Below are 16,020 nucleotides of genomic sequence, written 5' to 3'. Positions count from 1 at the left end.
GCTTTGGGCAGGAGGCTGGAGCAGAGACCTCCAGAGGTTTCAGCTAACCTTCTGAGCTACCCAGTGACCCTACCTTCCCAGGTGTCTGATCGTCAGTTAAAGCTTATGCCCTAAAGCCAGCCTGTGATGCCGGAACTGCACAAAAATTTGGACGATGAACTATTTTATTCTGAGCAACTCGCTGCAAAAAAAAAAAAAAAAGCGTATACAAGAGAACAGAGGTTCCGTCCTCTACGAGGCATCCCCGCACCCAGATGCTGAAAACCTTCCAGATAACGACAGTCCCTTCCTTTTGATTTCACCCTTTGCCTCAGATTCCCCTCGAAACAACACTTTCACAGCCCTGTAAATGCAAACAGACTGCTGCCTCGCAGGCAAGGCCGGGGAGATTTTCTTCTCCTCGCAAGGAGAAAAAAAAAAAAAAAACACAACAAAACCCTCTTGATTATTTATGCCGCTCTTTGAACAACACCAGCTATTGTCGGAAAGCTGTTTGCAGCGTTTTAAAGCTCTGAATGTCACATTGAGAGTCTGGTCATGTCGGCAGGGAAGCCTGCCGCTGCCACGTCCCGGCACAGAACGCTTGATTCGAGGCACCCCGAGCACAGCAGCGCCGAGCCGGGCAAAACCGAAACGGAAGCTGGTGGGTGTGCCGGCCACCTTTTATATAAGAATATTGACAAAAAAAAAAACAAACAAAAACAAGCAGGCAAGGGTCGGTTGGTTGCTTGTTTTTAATTTGGGGAGAACGGAGAAAAAGGTGAAGGGGCAACAGGCAGAGCCAGGTGGGCGACCGACGGCTCCGGCTCGGTGTCGTGTAGGAGAAATGCGGGGAGAGGCGCAGGGGCGGCGGAGCTGGAGCCCTTCCCAGCGGGACCCGGCGAGGAGGGAGCTGGTGCCAGAGCGCTGTCGAGAAAAGCGGGCTGGCCCAGGGAACAGGCAGCCCGTTTCCTGCTCGACTGCGACCGGGCGAAGGGAACCGGGGCTCTGCGACTGAGCAAACAAAGCGCCTTTACCTCCAGCTCCCAGCGCGCGTTCCCCTGCACGAACAAGGGCTGGGGAGCGCCCGGTGCCGCCCTGCTGCAGCTAAAAAAAAAAAAAAAAAAAAAAAAGATAAATAAATAAAAAAGGTTTAAAAAAAAAAAAATAAACCGCCGGGCTCTTTTCCACGGTGCGTTACGTTACAAAGCAAAACTGGCCGGGTTGCAATCTTCCGGAGCGCTCCTGCGCCGCACCCCGAATGCCAGGTTTCAGGTTACCCCGCCGTACCTGCAGGAATTTCAGCCGAAGCGCGCTCATTCCTATCGCCTCCGCTAACACCCGGCCTTTAATCTGGGGATCTTCCAACCATCCTGCAAAGAAAGCAAGTGTCATTTCCTCCCCCCCCCCCCTCCCACACCCCCGTGCGCCGACGAGGAAGTTATAACCCGAGTGAAATAATAAATATGGCCCGGCGAGGAGGGAACACAATTAGCAATAGGAAGGACGGCGCTCCCGCATGACCCGAACCTCAAGTGCCTACAGAACCCATCCATTCGGGCTCCCGCGCAGGAAAGCAGCTTTCCAGCGCCGTGCCCCAAAGCTCCTCCCAAATTTTGGCATCTCCACCTCCCTTCTGCGCGCAGGATGGCTTTTAAGCACGGGGGGTTTGACTTGAACCGACTCGGGGAGATTTACGCCGCTCTCAGCGGCGCTCCCAGCCGCTGCCGCGCATCTCGCCGGGCTGTTTACCACGAGCAAACGTCCGAGCAGCAAGCCTGGATTTATCGCTCCATCCTCCCCATCACTCCCCCACGGCTGCAGCCCAGAAATCCAGTTTGCCACCCCTCGCACGGGAACCTGGGGGCGTTTGTCAAGCTCCATCATTCATCTCTGCAATCTCAATCCACCACGAAAATATTTGGTGACACACATTAAAGGCTTGCTCCATATAGGTGCGTAGACTCTACCATTACTACTTCACGCTCAATTTTTCCCTAACCGGGAAAAAAATAGGCAAACTTTATTTAACTATAACCCAGTACTGCTGTGTGCTCCTGTTCCCATTACCTTTGAGGTCCGCATGGATTTTTCCAGCGCCACCACCATGCTGTGGCATAAATCAAGAGATTTATGCAAAACTTGATTTATTTCCCACTCTCATTTTATGAGCAAAGGCTTTCCCTTTAGCTGCACCGTGGTGATTAACTATGTACCTACTGGAAACCCGGCGCTGCCAAGAGACCGGCGCGTTTCGGTCCTGAAGTCTGACGGAATGTTGGAAGATGCGATTTGTCTTTAAAAACAAAATAAAATGATTCCCACGTCCCTGGGGGGCAGAAAAACGCATTTCTTGTGCTGCCCCCGTGCTCTGTGCAATCGGAGCGGGATGAGTTTGCACAGGGCAAACGGGAGGGTGTTGAAGCCACGCCGTGGTCAGTCTTCCCCCAACAACTCGAGGGGGCAGAAAGGAAATCCATGCCTCCCTGGGGCACAGTGCAGTGCTTTCCCTAATCAAAATATTATTAAGCCGATGGAGTACTGACCAAGAGAAACCTTCACTTTCTCCCATTATACCTTTCCCGTTTCCGCCGCGGTTGATGTTGCCATGCGTTATTTTCACACAGATGGAAAGTAACTATAGAAGCAATCAGAGGACTATGTTTTTTAAAAAAATAATAAAATATTCACGAACAACCTCATTTTTTCCACTATTTCGTAGCCGAGCCACTACACACAGCGAGCCTACGCCTCCACCGCACCGCAGATGAGCCACCTTCTCCAGCAGAGGCTGGCATCGCATCTGCCCGAAACCATCACCGAGTCAAACTGCTGTTGGCAGCACCAACCTATGGAACAACAGAGCTCTACAAAAATAAAGCTTTTGGGTAAACAGAAGATTGCACTTCCTGTGAACACCGAATAACCTTCACACGTTTGATACAGAAACCACCCAGGCAACGCTCAGCTTACTGCCCTTCGGAGAGACTGACGGGTTCCATCCCAACACAAAACCCCACTGAATTTGGTGAAAGTATTTTGTCATCGAAATCCCGAACTGGATTTGTACCACAGTTTTCTCCCCCCTCTGAAAACGAGCATTTAATTTACCAGATCCGGTTAAGTAAAAGAGAGAAACTGCTGCATGTGGATGGAAATCCCAGTGTCAGCGCTTTAAGGTTGTGTTAAATGCTAAGCAAGCAGGCTTTTTGCTGCGCTGAGGTACGTGGTGATCCCCATGTGCACACCAAGCCCAGCTGCCAGCATCACCTCCGGGGCTAGGGACTGCAGGGGGATGCCCCTGGCTCCAGACGATGCCCTCAGCTTCGGATGATGACCCCTGCCTCTTTGAAAGAGAAGCGGAAGCTCAGCTCCTGTAGGCTACCCTTCAGGTTTAAAAAATAAACTAGGAGGAGGGTAGCTAGGATTAAAGAAGCTACAACTTCAAAATATTCAACCTATAAAATTGACTTGGGTGGAAGTTGCATTAATCAGTCTCTATAAAGGCACAAAACCCCTCCTTATCCTTCCTTGGGCTTGCAACGTTGCATCTGCGTGAGCAGCTATTGCAGCCCGGCTCTCTCCACAAGCCTCATGAAAAGCTTTCACGGCAACAAACGCCAAGGCGAAGAGAAAGAATGAATTAAAAATCCAAATACAGCTCTTTTTTTTTTTTCCTACCATGTAATTGCAAATGACTAACATATCTGTGGCTTACAGAGGAGGCAATAAATTAAAGCTACAGTCACAAATCGGACCGAAAAAAGATACTTAAGTCATTCAATCCACCACCCCGGGACAGCTCCAGCCCCATGGGATGCTTCTCAGCTTTGTGAAAGACTTGGAGGCCAGAAGAGAGCAAGTACACAACGAAGAGCGAGCTCAGAAGCTTTTTCTTTCACAATTGAGCCAACCCTCTGGTGCTTCCTGAGCGCAGCCTTTTGGGTCGGGTTGTAGGAAAAGCAAAAGGTCTTCAGCAAACAAGCTGTTTATTTGTGAACGGAGCACATCATTAAAAAAACAGCAAAGTTTGATCCTCAGCAAAATGGCTGCGTGCCTTTCTACTGCTAACACTCAAGAAGATGGTTGTAAAATTTCAGTTTATAGAAAAACAACTGGTCCTGGATGTAATTTTAACTTTAAATTGGTGCAAGAAGATGCATTTCAAGACATGAGGAGGTCGAAGACTCCAGTAACCTAACTCCTACCTCCCAAAAAAGCTGCAGCAGAACGGCCCCACGAGATCCATGAGCAGCAGCAGCATGGACCCAGTCCCGGAGACCGCAGCAATTCCTCACCTTCAGCCACAGCAGAATAAATAAAATAACCCAGTCTCCCACCTTCTTCATTTCCCATTGAGCTGCGTATCCTAACCAGTGCTTAGGAAGCATGGCATTCCTCTCTCCCTAACTTTGGTGAGCAAAACTATCTTAGGAGTAGTCATGAAACAAAAGTATATCTAGATATTTAAAAATCTTGATATTTTTGAGTATTTTCTGGTATTTGAGGATTTTTTGAGTTCGGTATTTTCTAAAAAAAAAAACAAAAAACCAACGTACTCAGACACATTCCAACTTATAGAAGTTCATGGGGGAAAAAAAAAGAGCCCTATAGCCATATACCCATGGACTTTGCACTCATTTCCAGACACTTCCAAGAAACTCCAGGATAATTTACATTTCAGAAAAGAGCACTTTCAGGTGAAGCAAAGTCACGATCACATCAGAGGTGAGTTTCTCCAAACAAGTACATCATAAATAGTTTTCTATGTCTCAGCTGGGTTGAAGTCCATCCAGACAGACATCCCCCAAACCCTGGGGTTTGGTTTCAGAGCACGTCCATCTGTTAAGACCCAGAGGACTTCCCAGCATGGCATGAGCCCCAAAGCTCAAGTGAAAGAGATTTTCAGCAAACAAATCCAATACTTGGGTGATTCGGGCTGTGCAGTAGCCATCTCCCTGCACCACAGATGTGACAGCAGTACAATAGCATGAATAATTTTTGTTACTCACTCCCTACCGAACGAAGGCATTCAGAGGCTAAATTAGGAACATGAAAACGATTAACATTAGCATTAACCTCAGTCCCACCCTAATTGCACTACATAAAAGCATACGTAACAATTACAAAGATAACATTGTGTGTCATAAATATCTCACACAGGAATACAGCAGTCACAGCATTTATTTCCTGACCCGGGAAAGCTGCTATAATTGTAGAGCATTGTGCCACGGAGGATTCGGATCTGGGAGCTGCCTGCCAACAGGCCTCGTTTGCTGTAATTTCCCCATCGGGCTCTTCCAATCCTTCATGTTCCCCATCAACGTCGTGTCAACGCTCTGCTCCGGATCCAGCACGATGCCGTCCGGCAGGAATTTCACGTTCTCGGTGGAAACAAATTAAGCTAGATGGGGAGACGTGAAGCAATTACAGCAGAATGTGTGTGTGCTGGCTTTTAGAGGCACATTGCTCAACTACGAGTATCTAAACTAAAGCCTTCCTCCCTGTTGGAGGCCCTCCATCCAAGCCTCTGTTCAGACAGAAAAGCCCATTTCAGATACAAGGAATTTGGCTGTTATATCACTCGCAAGCCAGAGGTTTAAGGACCTGGGGGTCCTGGTGGACGACAGGTTGGCCATGAGCCAGCAGTGTGCCCTGGTGGCCAAGAAGGCCTACGGGATCCTGGCGTGCATTAAAAGGAGCATGGCCAGCAGGTCAAGGGAGGTGATCCTCCCCCTCTACTCTGCCCTGGTCAGGCCTCACCTGGAGTGCTGTGTCCAGTTCTGGGCTCCCTGGTACAAAAAAAAGACAGGGTTCTCCTGGAAAGAGTCCAGCAGAGGGCCACAAAGCTGATACGGGGCCTGGAGCATCTTCCCTATGAAGAAAGGCTGAGAGACCTGGGTCTGTTCAGCCTGGAGAAGAAAAGACAGAGAGGATCTTATCAATGTGTATAAATACCTGAGGTGTGGGAGACAGAGGGATTTGGCCAACCTCTTTTCAGTGGTTTGTAGGGACACGACAAGGGGCAATGGCCACAAAATGGAGCCCAGGAAGTTCTGCACCAACATGGGAAAGAACTTTTTCACAGTGAGGGTGACGGAGCACTGGGACAGGCTGCCCAGGGAGGTTGTGGGGTCTCCTTCTCTGGAGATATTCAAGGCCCGTCTGGACGCCTACCTGGGCAGCCTGCTCTAGGGAACTGCTTTGGCAGGGGGGTTGGACCCGATGATCTCTGGAGGTCCCTTCCAACCCCTACAATTCTGTAATTCTGTGTTTGCCATTCCCAACCTGGACGGCCTCCTGGAGCTGGTGCTGAATTATTCCAGCCCCAGAAACCACCACACCCTCTCAGATGGGAGGGGAAAATGCCATGGACAAAGCACCTGTGACAGCTGGCCTCATACGCAACATTCTCCCAAATAACCCCCCTTCTTTCTAGGTAGAGAATTTAAACCACCCAGATGACAAACAAGAAGTGTAAATGACACCTCCCTCCCAGAAGGTGCCTGCCTAGTGATGCAAAAACTGAAAAATCCCATGTTTTTTAAAGGCAGGATTGAAAAAAAAACATCTTGCATCTCAACGAAGCCTTCTCCAGTCAGTATTTCCAGGTAAACTCTAATACCAGCTTTTAGCCCTAAACGCTTTCTTAGCTCTAAATGCTTTTCTACCAATTGTAGAGAAAGTTAAAAATGACACGTTCATTGAGATTGACATTTTCCAATTAAAGCTAATGGATGACAGTGACTCTAATAAGCAGGACTGAAGAAGGAAGGGGTTCTCCAAAACAGAACTAGCAATGTTTTTGCATCCCCCTAAGTGCTAACGTAAGCTGGTAGCATCTCTCTTATCCCAGAGGTAAACCACTGGCTTGGGTCTCTTCTCAGTTTCATCTCCACTTTCTGCCCAGGAAGAACAATCAGTCCTACATCAGCCGCTCCTCTTTCTGTACTTAAGATCTTTTATAAATTATACACGGGATTTTATTTTCTGGGCCATTTCCCTGAAAGTCATCAAGTGGTGTTTTTTCTCCTGAAGCGGGATTCCCTCTGGAGGCTGTGCCGCTGGCAATGCTCCTTCCACTGCTTGCAACACGCGGTCCGAGGGCGAGATGAGCCTCCCAGAAAGGTTCCAAGGGCAACGCTGAGCACTGGCTATTCCCTACCGGCTCTGCACTTTCCGATAAATACCTCCCTCATTAGTATGCTGAGCTGCATTAGTTCTGCCGCTTACGATGCAAAAGCATTAAAGTTGCGCTGAATTTTCAATTTCACAGCTTGCAATGTGATGCATTAGATACTCCGGGGTCTCCAGCCGCGGGGCGCTGACAGCATTTACTCACCGTTTTGGATTTGTGAGCGACTGTCAGTAAATCTGCTACTGCCTGGAAAAGGGGCAGCACGTGCGAGCAGAGATGAAGCCATGATAGGTACAATAGGGTAAGAGGGGCAAAACGACTGTCCAGTATCACACACACACAGCTCGGGTAGCACCATGACGTCAGATGGGAAGTTGGTTTCATCCTACACAATCCAAACGTGGATTTGTTAAGGTTACGTTAAGGCTGGATTAGGTCTTTTCCAGCCTGAGTGATTCTGTGCTTCCCTGGTGGCAGGTAAGCGGTAAGCTTACACTGCAGACCTTCCATCGAGCCTGGGAAGCGTGATGAGCTCTCCACCCAACCTCTGTGCTTCTCAGTTCTCATGGCACTTGCAAGATTTGAAGATTTTGAGGTTTCTCAAGTGTGGCTGCAATTGCCCAATTGTTCTGAAGGCTACTTGGGACAGCGGGCTGATAAACGCGGGCTACGCGCTCTTCCCACTCTTGTATCCTCAGGGGACTAAGCTGCAAGAACACAACATTTTACTCACCATTTTTATACTCCCCATTTACTCTCTATGTGAAAATGATGAAGAATGACCAATGCACAGAACTTTTCAGCCCCGATGATCAGATGAGAATAAGGCCAGCCAAGGCTACGGCACACACACGTGTACTCAAGTTTAGTTCAAGCAGAAAGGTAACAGGTAGCAGACGGCTCCTAGATGCTCAAATGTGGACTTGCAGTAGGATTCCTCAATGCATACGGAGCATTATGGCTTTTGAGGCATGGAGTGGATTAATCAAACAGAATAATTATCTCATGGTGAAGTGTTGAGCCGGAATTAATGAGATTAGCGTTCGTGTCCCAGCTCTTGAAGTTCTCACCCTTGGGGAAGTCGTATCAACTCCTGCATCTTTCCACAAAACCTCCTCAGCATTACTGATTGCAGAACCCGAGCGAAGATGCCAGAGGGAAAAACTATACCAAAGCAGACTTTTTAAAAAATTTTTCCCTTAATATCTGTTATGAGGCACTGTCTTGTTTTATTCATGATTCTTTGAAGGACGATCTTCCAGCTTAAGGGATAAAAAACCAAGCGTGTGTTACCTTCTGAACAGTACCACGTGCTTCTACTGGTAAGTACAATCCTGAATGAATGCTGACATCAAGTAACAGAAAATGCGCGGTACAATTTCACGTAACAACGCGTTCAACCAAAGCGGGGTACTTCATTACAACGTGTCTGCAGGAAAAATTATGAAGCCAGCTCCTGGCCTCAGATCACACTAGCACAGAAGGGCATGGCAAGAACAACTGTCCCGTAGAGCTTCTTACGTCCGTATTTTGTGATCTCCCCGAAGACTTGGGTTCTTTACACATGGCTGTTCCTTTTGTTTCTCAAGTTCACACCGCAGCAAGCAAGGCATTGACCCATCACGATGGATTTCTAATTCAGCTACTCCACACCAGCTCACCTGTAGACCCCGGGTGTCCAATATCTGGCATTTGGAAGAGTTCAGTCACATCCCTATTCCTCCATGAAGCACGGGGACATCCAAGACTTCTCAGGACGCGCCTTCTTGGTTGGATCAGATGACCTTGAAGGTCTTTTCCAACCTTAATGATTCTACGAGTCTTCTGACGGCTCTTTTGAGAAGCTCGTTCAGAGTGCAAAGTTAGGCTAGCCGTCTCCCCATTGTCCAAAACACAAAATGCAGGGCAGATTTTGTGTGAATGGAAAGAAAGGGAAAAGCGTGTGGGTGGAAGAAGTTCGGTCATATTTCAAAACAATTTCTTGTTGCTTTTTAATCTAAAGCCAAACTTATATTGAATCCAAATTTGCGTCGTGAAGTTTAAAGAGCAAGGGGAGGCTTCCTCCACCCCGAAAGCACACATCCAGCAAGCAGCCTAGTGGTGTAAGGAGGAATTTGACACAAGAAGATGATAACTGTGTTTTGGTGGTAGCATCTGTGTAATCCATAACCCAAAAGCTGTCATCACCTGACCCAACACGAGGTGACAGACCCCACAGAGACACCAGTGGCCGCAGCCACCAAGCCTTCCTCCCCACGCTCAGCACCAAATTGCACTGCCAGGGCTGCAGGGAGAAACCTCGGTGGGAGGACACAAAACCCACAGGATTTCAAACCCAGCATTTTTCCACCAATTTCCAATTGCCTTGAAAGCATAATTAACGTCGGTTGTCTTCCGATTTTATCTCCGTTTTCTCAGGTTGTAGGCTATTTGGGAAAGCACTGTGCATGTCTACGTGGGTATGCGTGCCAGTGCGTGCACGTACTTGTCTGCACTTACCAGCTTGCCAGCACAACTGCTTTTCTCAGGGCCTCCTTGGAGAGCAGAAGTTAGTGAGGACGCCTAACCTTCAGGAAATTTCCCTCCTTAGCCCGTGCAGTCACTGAAAAAAAAAGATTTCTGCTCCCATTGCTTCTTGCTGATACAGGTGAGCTCAAATCAAGCTCAGCTAGGCTCAGCTCTCCGCACTCCCCAAGGTGTTTTGACAAACTGCTCTCAAGGGGGTTTCAAACAAAGATGCTAAAACAGCCCTTGCAGTAAGGAAATAAATTTTTTTTATTCCCTTCTCCACGTAAATTTTAAGGTTTCCTGATAAACTGAAGGATGGGATTCTGAGAAGTCGTGGGGGATCTTTAAAAAAAAAAAAAAAGGGACCAAGAAAAGTCTTACCCAGGCTGAAAGCTACTTGCCATTTGTCCCTTTTCCATTAATTCTTCTAATATTCCCCCAGCTTTTGGGGCAGCCAAAACCAGGCCTCTGGACATCGCTGATGTCTACATGATCGTGTGCCCCAAGGTGCAAGCAAGTAACTCGCCTCCAGGAGCAGCCACAAGTGAGTTCCCCCTGCTACCTCCGCATCTTGCCACGTTGCAAGCTTCTAAACCTCTACATGACTGGGAATTGAGGATATTTTGGGGGGAATTTAAAGACAAACAGTAATGATCAGTGTTACTTCCATTTCAACAGTGCTGAAGGATTCCTGCTGAAGGGAAAAAAAAGTCAATGCTAGATGTAGTCGAGATATTACATATCCATTCCCTGCTCTCTACCCAAAATAAGAGATTTACCAGAAAAATAAAAATTAAAAAAAATTCTATTCAAATGGAGGTCACAAGAGATACAGACAGGCAGGTGACCCACACGACTGTTCTCTCTTATGCGCCAAGAAAGTGTGCAGCCAGACTACTCGTCAGAGAGCACAGACACAGAAGAACAACAGCTGTAAGAAAAACTATGCCCCTAGAGGGTAGGTCTGATTCAGAAAAATAGACCGGGTGTTGCCAAAGGGCTGGAGAATTCCATCCAAAAAACCAGAGACGTTTCACTCACAAAAAAACTTCCTTATTCAGTGGAAAATTGTTTGCTGCAAACTCGGACGGAAGTTTCTGAGCCAGCCCAGGCAGGGCTTTCACCTATACACCGAACAAGAAAGGCCAAGAACAAGGCATCCAAACACGCTGCCCTGCCAAAACCTCAGTGGTTTATCATCTAGAGTTCAAATCAAGACCTCCAGCCCTGCTACACGCGGAAGGGTTTCCAAGAAACGTCTGCTGGCACCACTCCTAAAACGCAGCTTCCGACCCGCAGCTCGCCTTCTCCGCCGATTCTGAAAGCTCAATTTCCTACGAAGCTGCCTCCCTGCCACATCCTTTACGCTAGCACAACACTGAAATACCACAGTGTTTTTGAACAATGCGCTAGATTTCTCTAAACACAACTGTTTATGTAAGCCTGGTGGCCCCAGGCTCGGGGAGGAGAAGAGCCCGTCCCGGAGCAGGAGAGCGGCACCACGGCACGGAGCAAAGCCCCGAACAATGCTCGCTTATGCGCCAGCATTTCCCTCCTACCCTTCTTACAAAGCCGTTGGGATCGGGAAAGCAATTATTTTGGAAAAGCAAGCAAGCCTCAGAGGCACGGAGTGAATGCTACCACCCCAGGCAGGAGACGAGGGATCCCACCTGTGCCCTACTACCACCACCCTGACTTTGATCAAAGGATCATATTTATTATTGCACTCTTCATGCAATACTTTTTAACCCTGTTCTTCTCCTCTCCAGTAGCTCGCCCACCAGGGAAATGCAGCTCTGATGGAGACAGCAGCTCCAGCAACACCTGCCATGGGAGCCACGGCCGGGGACAGGAGGTGAGGGGCACTGCTCCTGATGCTGTGAGGGCAGAAGGGCACTGCTGCTTCAGGAACCACGAGAGCACCAAGGTCTCTAACGAGGAGCTTCCAGAGGAAGGGAGCACGAAGATATCCGGGACCCCAAGGTTTCCAACACAGAACCTCCTCGGTTTCACATCCAAACTCTGAAATCTTACCTGCACTCTGCAAACGCACACTGCCTGGGCTGCCAGCTTCACAGCCCACGGTAAATCTGAGCTGGAATAAACGTGGCAGTGCTGGAAGGGCTGACAAAAAGAGCCAGCAACTTGCCTTGTGTCTCCTTCAGAAGGTTCTCACCAAGGACGGAAAGCACCGTCGGACAACTGACGGCTCCACGCTGCTCAGCTCCAGCCAACATCACATCCGTGCCTGGCTTCGCCACAAACCTCCCACACCAGTTATTTCTCTGAGACCTTGTGCTGGCCAGCCTAACCACGCAGCCCTTCCCAAAACGTCTCCTCCCTGTGTGAGCCCAGCTGCCTTTCCAATTTCCACCCCCAAACCACCAAGAGGCCTCGATACGCACATCCAGAGCACGTCTTCTGAGAAAGCTGCTGCCTGCCTGAGAGCAGGTAGTAGAGCGCACGGTCACTGGGTTATGATACAACCCGTAGTGCTTTGATAGACACTTGACCATCCTCAGGCTCTCGCTTCTCTAAAAAGGGTTCTATAGATTTTATACATTCAAAAAAACAAGTATCAAAACACATCTGAGGCTGTTAAGGGTGAGTATTGCAGGCAATTTTCTTCCTTACCTCTCACTTCAGTCTCATTGAACTTAATCCTTTCCTGGGTTCACTTTTGGGGAAAACATGCACCACGAGGCAAAGCCATTCTTCTAGGAGAGTTGGCCACTTCTCAGTAAGCCAGCGGGATTATTTCAGCTGTTAACCTCAATAAGCTTTTTCCCCAAATCAGAAAGGGAGCCAAGCAGACTAAAAAACACACGTAGCAAAACACAGCACGAAATTCAGCTGAGTACAAACACACACACTCTTACAGACCTGGAACGCGTTGCTGAGTACCACGCAGATTCAAAGGGAAGCATTTAGTCACCCATGAAAGCTGCAAGTCACTTCAGTTTGGAACAGAGGTTATCACACAAGGCTTGCAAAAGAATTCAAAGAATTTCTGCACGAAACCATACATTGGTCAAGTTTGTGAAGCTTGCAGCGTCAACAGGAACCTATGTGAAAGTTTTAAGGAAATACCAAACCACATATACAAACTTCATCTCCAGACAGCGTGAGCCTGAACGTGAAAGCCACGGCAACAAAAAATGCTTTAAGAAGGGACCCTGTTTGTAAAAATCACCAGGTTTCACACACACGTCTCAATTTGCTACTCCAGAAGCACAATCCTAGCACCAAACCCATTACGGCTGGAGTCAAATACCCAACAAGCAACCTTGCAGCCAGATTCTTTTTTTAAATACCATTTCTCAAACTTCTCCTCGAGTCAGACCATGGGAAGAGCTCCATTCAGAACAATTGCCCACCACCTCCCTGCTGGCTGTCGGTTTTTAACTCGCCTCCACGCTGCGTAACGTTGCTTCGTACTCCGTAACCTTCCTTCATACTCCACGACCTCCTCTGCATCAAAAGGATTTTTTTTCCCCTCTTTCCTCCTCCTTAACTAACCCCCTGATGCTAGAATTACGCACCCATCTGTGCCCAGGTAATAGCAGAGACCGGCGTATTTCCACTTGACGCTACTTTGTATGATCAAAGAAGCAAAGCCTTAAGAAAAACCCTTTCCAAAGCAGCGCAAACGTCGGCGCCAAACTCCGCCCATCTTGCAGCGCGAGCTACGAGCTTCACAACCGACAGCTTCGTTCAATAAAGGACAACCCCGCTCCTTCAGCTCAAACACGGGGAAGACGGAGCCGTGCGGATGCTCTACGGCTCAGAGCTGTGAACCCGTGAGCTCGTAAACCTCCGAAGGCTGATGCGTCTCCGAAGGCTGGGGACCCCAAAAGCACCCCGTTAGCGTGGCTGCCGTACCTTAAAAGGGACGCTCCTCCAGCTGCTCGCCTCCCCAGCAGACGGCCGAAGCTCTCCCGCCGGGTATCGCACCGGCACGGGGCCGATCCTCAGGAAGGCCGATGATTATTCCCGAGGCGCCCTGCAAGAGAGAAACACCCCGTTACCGGCTCGTGCCCAGCCGAGGAAGGCAGCTCCCACGGATCGGCCGTTTTATTTCTCATTTTATTTTATTTTATTGCCCCGACTGCCGGAGCTGGGTTGGGAATGATGGGGACCGTCCCACGAAGCTGACTGCCCACCTACGCGTGAATCGAACGCACGGAGCTCCACAAGCTCATCCAGAGGCACATCAGCCTGCCGAAGCCACAGAGGGTAGAGGAGAGCTGAAGACCACAGCTCGGACAAGCCTAAGGCTGCCTGCTCGCCTAACTAAACACAGCTTTGTGCTGTTGCTTTACAGACAGGACAACGAGGACCACGCATCGCCTGTCCTACAGCTGGGAAGATCTCCAGCCACGCCGGATTTCGCATCCGAATCCGGAGTGCTACCTGAAACACGACCTTATTCTCTCTCTTCCAGACAAGGTTTGCGGGCAGGAGTGGTACCCTCTGGTCGGCCAGCATCGGGGGAGAAAGGAGGCGGACCTTTTTCCTTCCGTCTGCAGGCCTGATGAGCAACGAGGTGCCTTCAAAGCTCCGCTCGGCTCACGGAAATCGCTCCGAGGGCGAATCAGGTATGTATCGCCTGGGCCATCTGAGGGAGCTGAGGTGGCTCTTCTGGAGCTGTGGGTATGGTAGTGAGGAGGCAAGGAAAACAACAGCTATTGCGTCAAGCTGCTGGAGGGACGGGCGAATTATTCCCTTGGCAACGAGGTCAATGGGACCCGGCGATTTTCTAAGTTAAGCAGTTTTATAAGCATGCACATACATATATTGAAAGGTACGTATACGTATGCATACGCACACAGAGCCAGCTTCTCTCTAGTGCTCTTCCCAGTTTCAGATTTCATTTTCAACCACAGCTCGCCACGCCTTCCCCACTCCCCAACGCAAGAGGCATTTCGATCAAGTCAGTCTAGCCCAAAAAAGCCAAAACCGCCCTTGCTGCGAGAACATCCCGGTAAAATTTAACCCCCAACCCCAGCCGTAGCAGCCCAGGCGAGCCCCAAACACGGCTCTTCGTGCAGGGGGCTCCACGTCCAGCACCTACAGACAGCAAAACCCCGAGCGTGCCCAGGACGGGACGTGCCCACAGCCGTCCCTTCCAGCAGCACGGAGCTGGAGGCTCAACATCCCCGCTCCAATCCGACGTATTGCAACAGCAGCTTCTCCATCTGCATTCGATAGCTCAATCCTTTGCATTTATTTTTTTTAAGTTGCAAGGGACACGTTCTGCAGACGCAGGCAGGAAGCAGCAGAGCATCTGCTCCCTCGTCCCCGGCCGCCCACCCCGCTGCTTTGCATTCCCCTCCAAGGCACCCCGGCTTGCTGACGGCAGCGGCAGCTCCCGGCCCGGCCGTGCAGCACGGCAGGCTCCCTCTAATTACCTCGGAGCCTCCAAATGAGAGAGGGTGAAAATGAGACCAGCTCCTTGCCGCGGCGACACCGCGGCTCCCGCGGGCTGGGGCCACGCTCCCCAGCCCGGCAGCATCCGCGGACATTCCCCGTGCAATTTCTTTTTCTGGGGATTTAAAATATGGGGGAAGAAACTTGGGGAGCGCGAGGGGCGGCCGTGCGATTAGAAGGACCAATTGTGTCTACGCGGACTTATTACAAGCAATTTATATGCAAGCAAAATGAAACACTCCCCGTTTTTCTAGGAGAATGCCCAATCCCGTGCTGATTTACACGCTTTCCGAATCTCATCGACGACTTCGGAGGGACTGCCTGCAGCGTAAATCACCCGCTCGCAGCACCCCGCACAGAGCAATCCCTTCCCATCTCGCCGCTCCCAAATCCCATCACCCCGACGGCCGCTGGGGCTCGGCCCCCACACCAAGCGCCAGCCCCGCAGCGGCTCCCCTGCTGTCCACACCAAAGCTGGAGGAGAAAGGAGGCTGGGGCCGGGGCCCCAGGGCGGCAGGCACCGATCACGGGGCTGCTCCCGAATTAAACACGTGGGTGCAAAAGGCACCGCCAGCCCCCCCTCGGTGCTGCGATGGCGGCGCTGGGACGGGGGCTGATAAATGCTTATCGGCCCCGTACGCCCCGAGGGCTTTATCTGCAGCTTGTTCCTGATCAAACACGATCATCCTTTGCACCTCTGTGCGAGATTCATCTAAAGCAATTACGGAGAACGGATCGGTGCTTAAGGAATTTATGTACCGTACAGCGTGCACCCTGCCTGGGATCAGCAGTGCCCAAATTCTTCACGTGTGTCCACGCAGGCACGTGCTGGCTGACCGGCTCAGCACCTTCAGCAGATAAACCAGCTCCTCGCCTCTACGGCAGGCAGTTTTTTTCTCCCCGGTTACAGCTGGGGGTCCATCCATCAACACTCCCTCCCCACGCAACCTTCAGGTACCTCCCGG

At 50.0% G+C, this 16,020-nt stretch overlaps 1 protein-coding gene across 4 annotated transcripts in view; it reads right to left on the bottom strand.

The window, feature by feature from the left end:
* PTPRA (protein tyrosine phosphatase receptor type A) overlaps positions 1-16,020 on the bottom strand; it is a 104,813-nt gene that overhangs the window by 68,010 nt on the left and 20,783 nt on the right. For 2 of the 4 annotated variants that reach the window (XM_035547485.2, XM_035547487.2), the window contains exon 2: positions 13,508-13,628. Coding sequence is in view for 1 of the 4 variants with exons in the window: in XM_050710185.1 (XP_050566142.1) it covers positions 1,270-1,299 (30 nt within the window). In the remaining 3 variants the exon portion in view is untranslated. Of the gene's footprint in view, positions 1-1,269; positions 1,353-12,259; positions 12,277-13,507; positions 13,629-16,020 lie in introns of those variants that run through there. The other 2 variants (XM_035547488.2, XM_050710185.1) reach the window with 2 other exon arrangements.

This window comes from Cygnus atratus, chromosome 4, assembly GCF_013377495.2.
Source record: "Cygnus atratus isolate AKBS03 ecotype Queensland, Australia chromosome 4, CAtr_DNAZoo_HiC_assembly, whole genome shotgun sequence".
Taxonomy (NCBI): domain Eukaryota; kingdom Metazoa; phylum Chordata; class Aves; order Anseriformes; family Anatidae; genus Cygnus; species Cygnus atratus.
The sequence above is the reverse complement of the archived record's forward strand: the minus strand, read 5'-3'. Positions and strand labels throughout refer to the sequence as shown.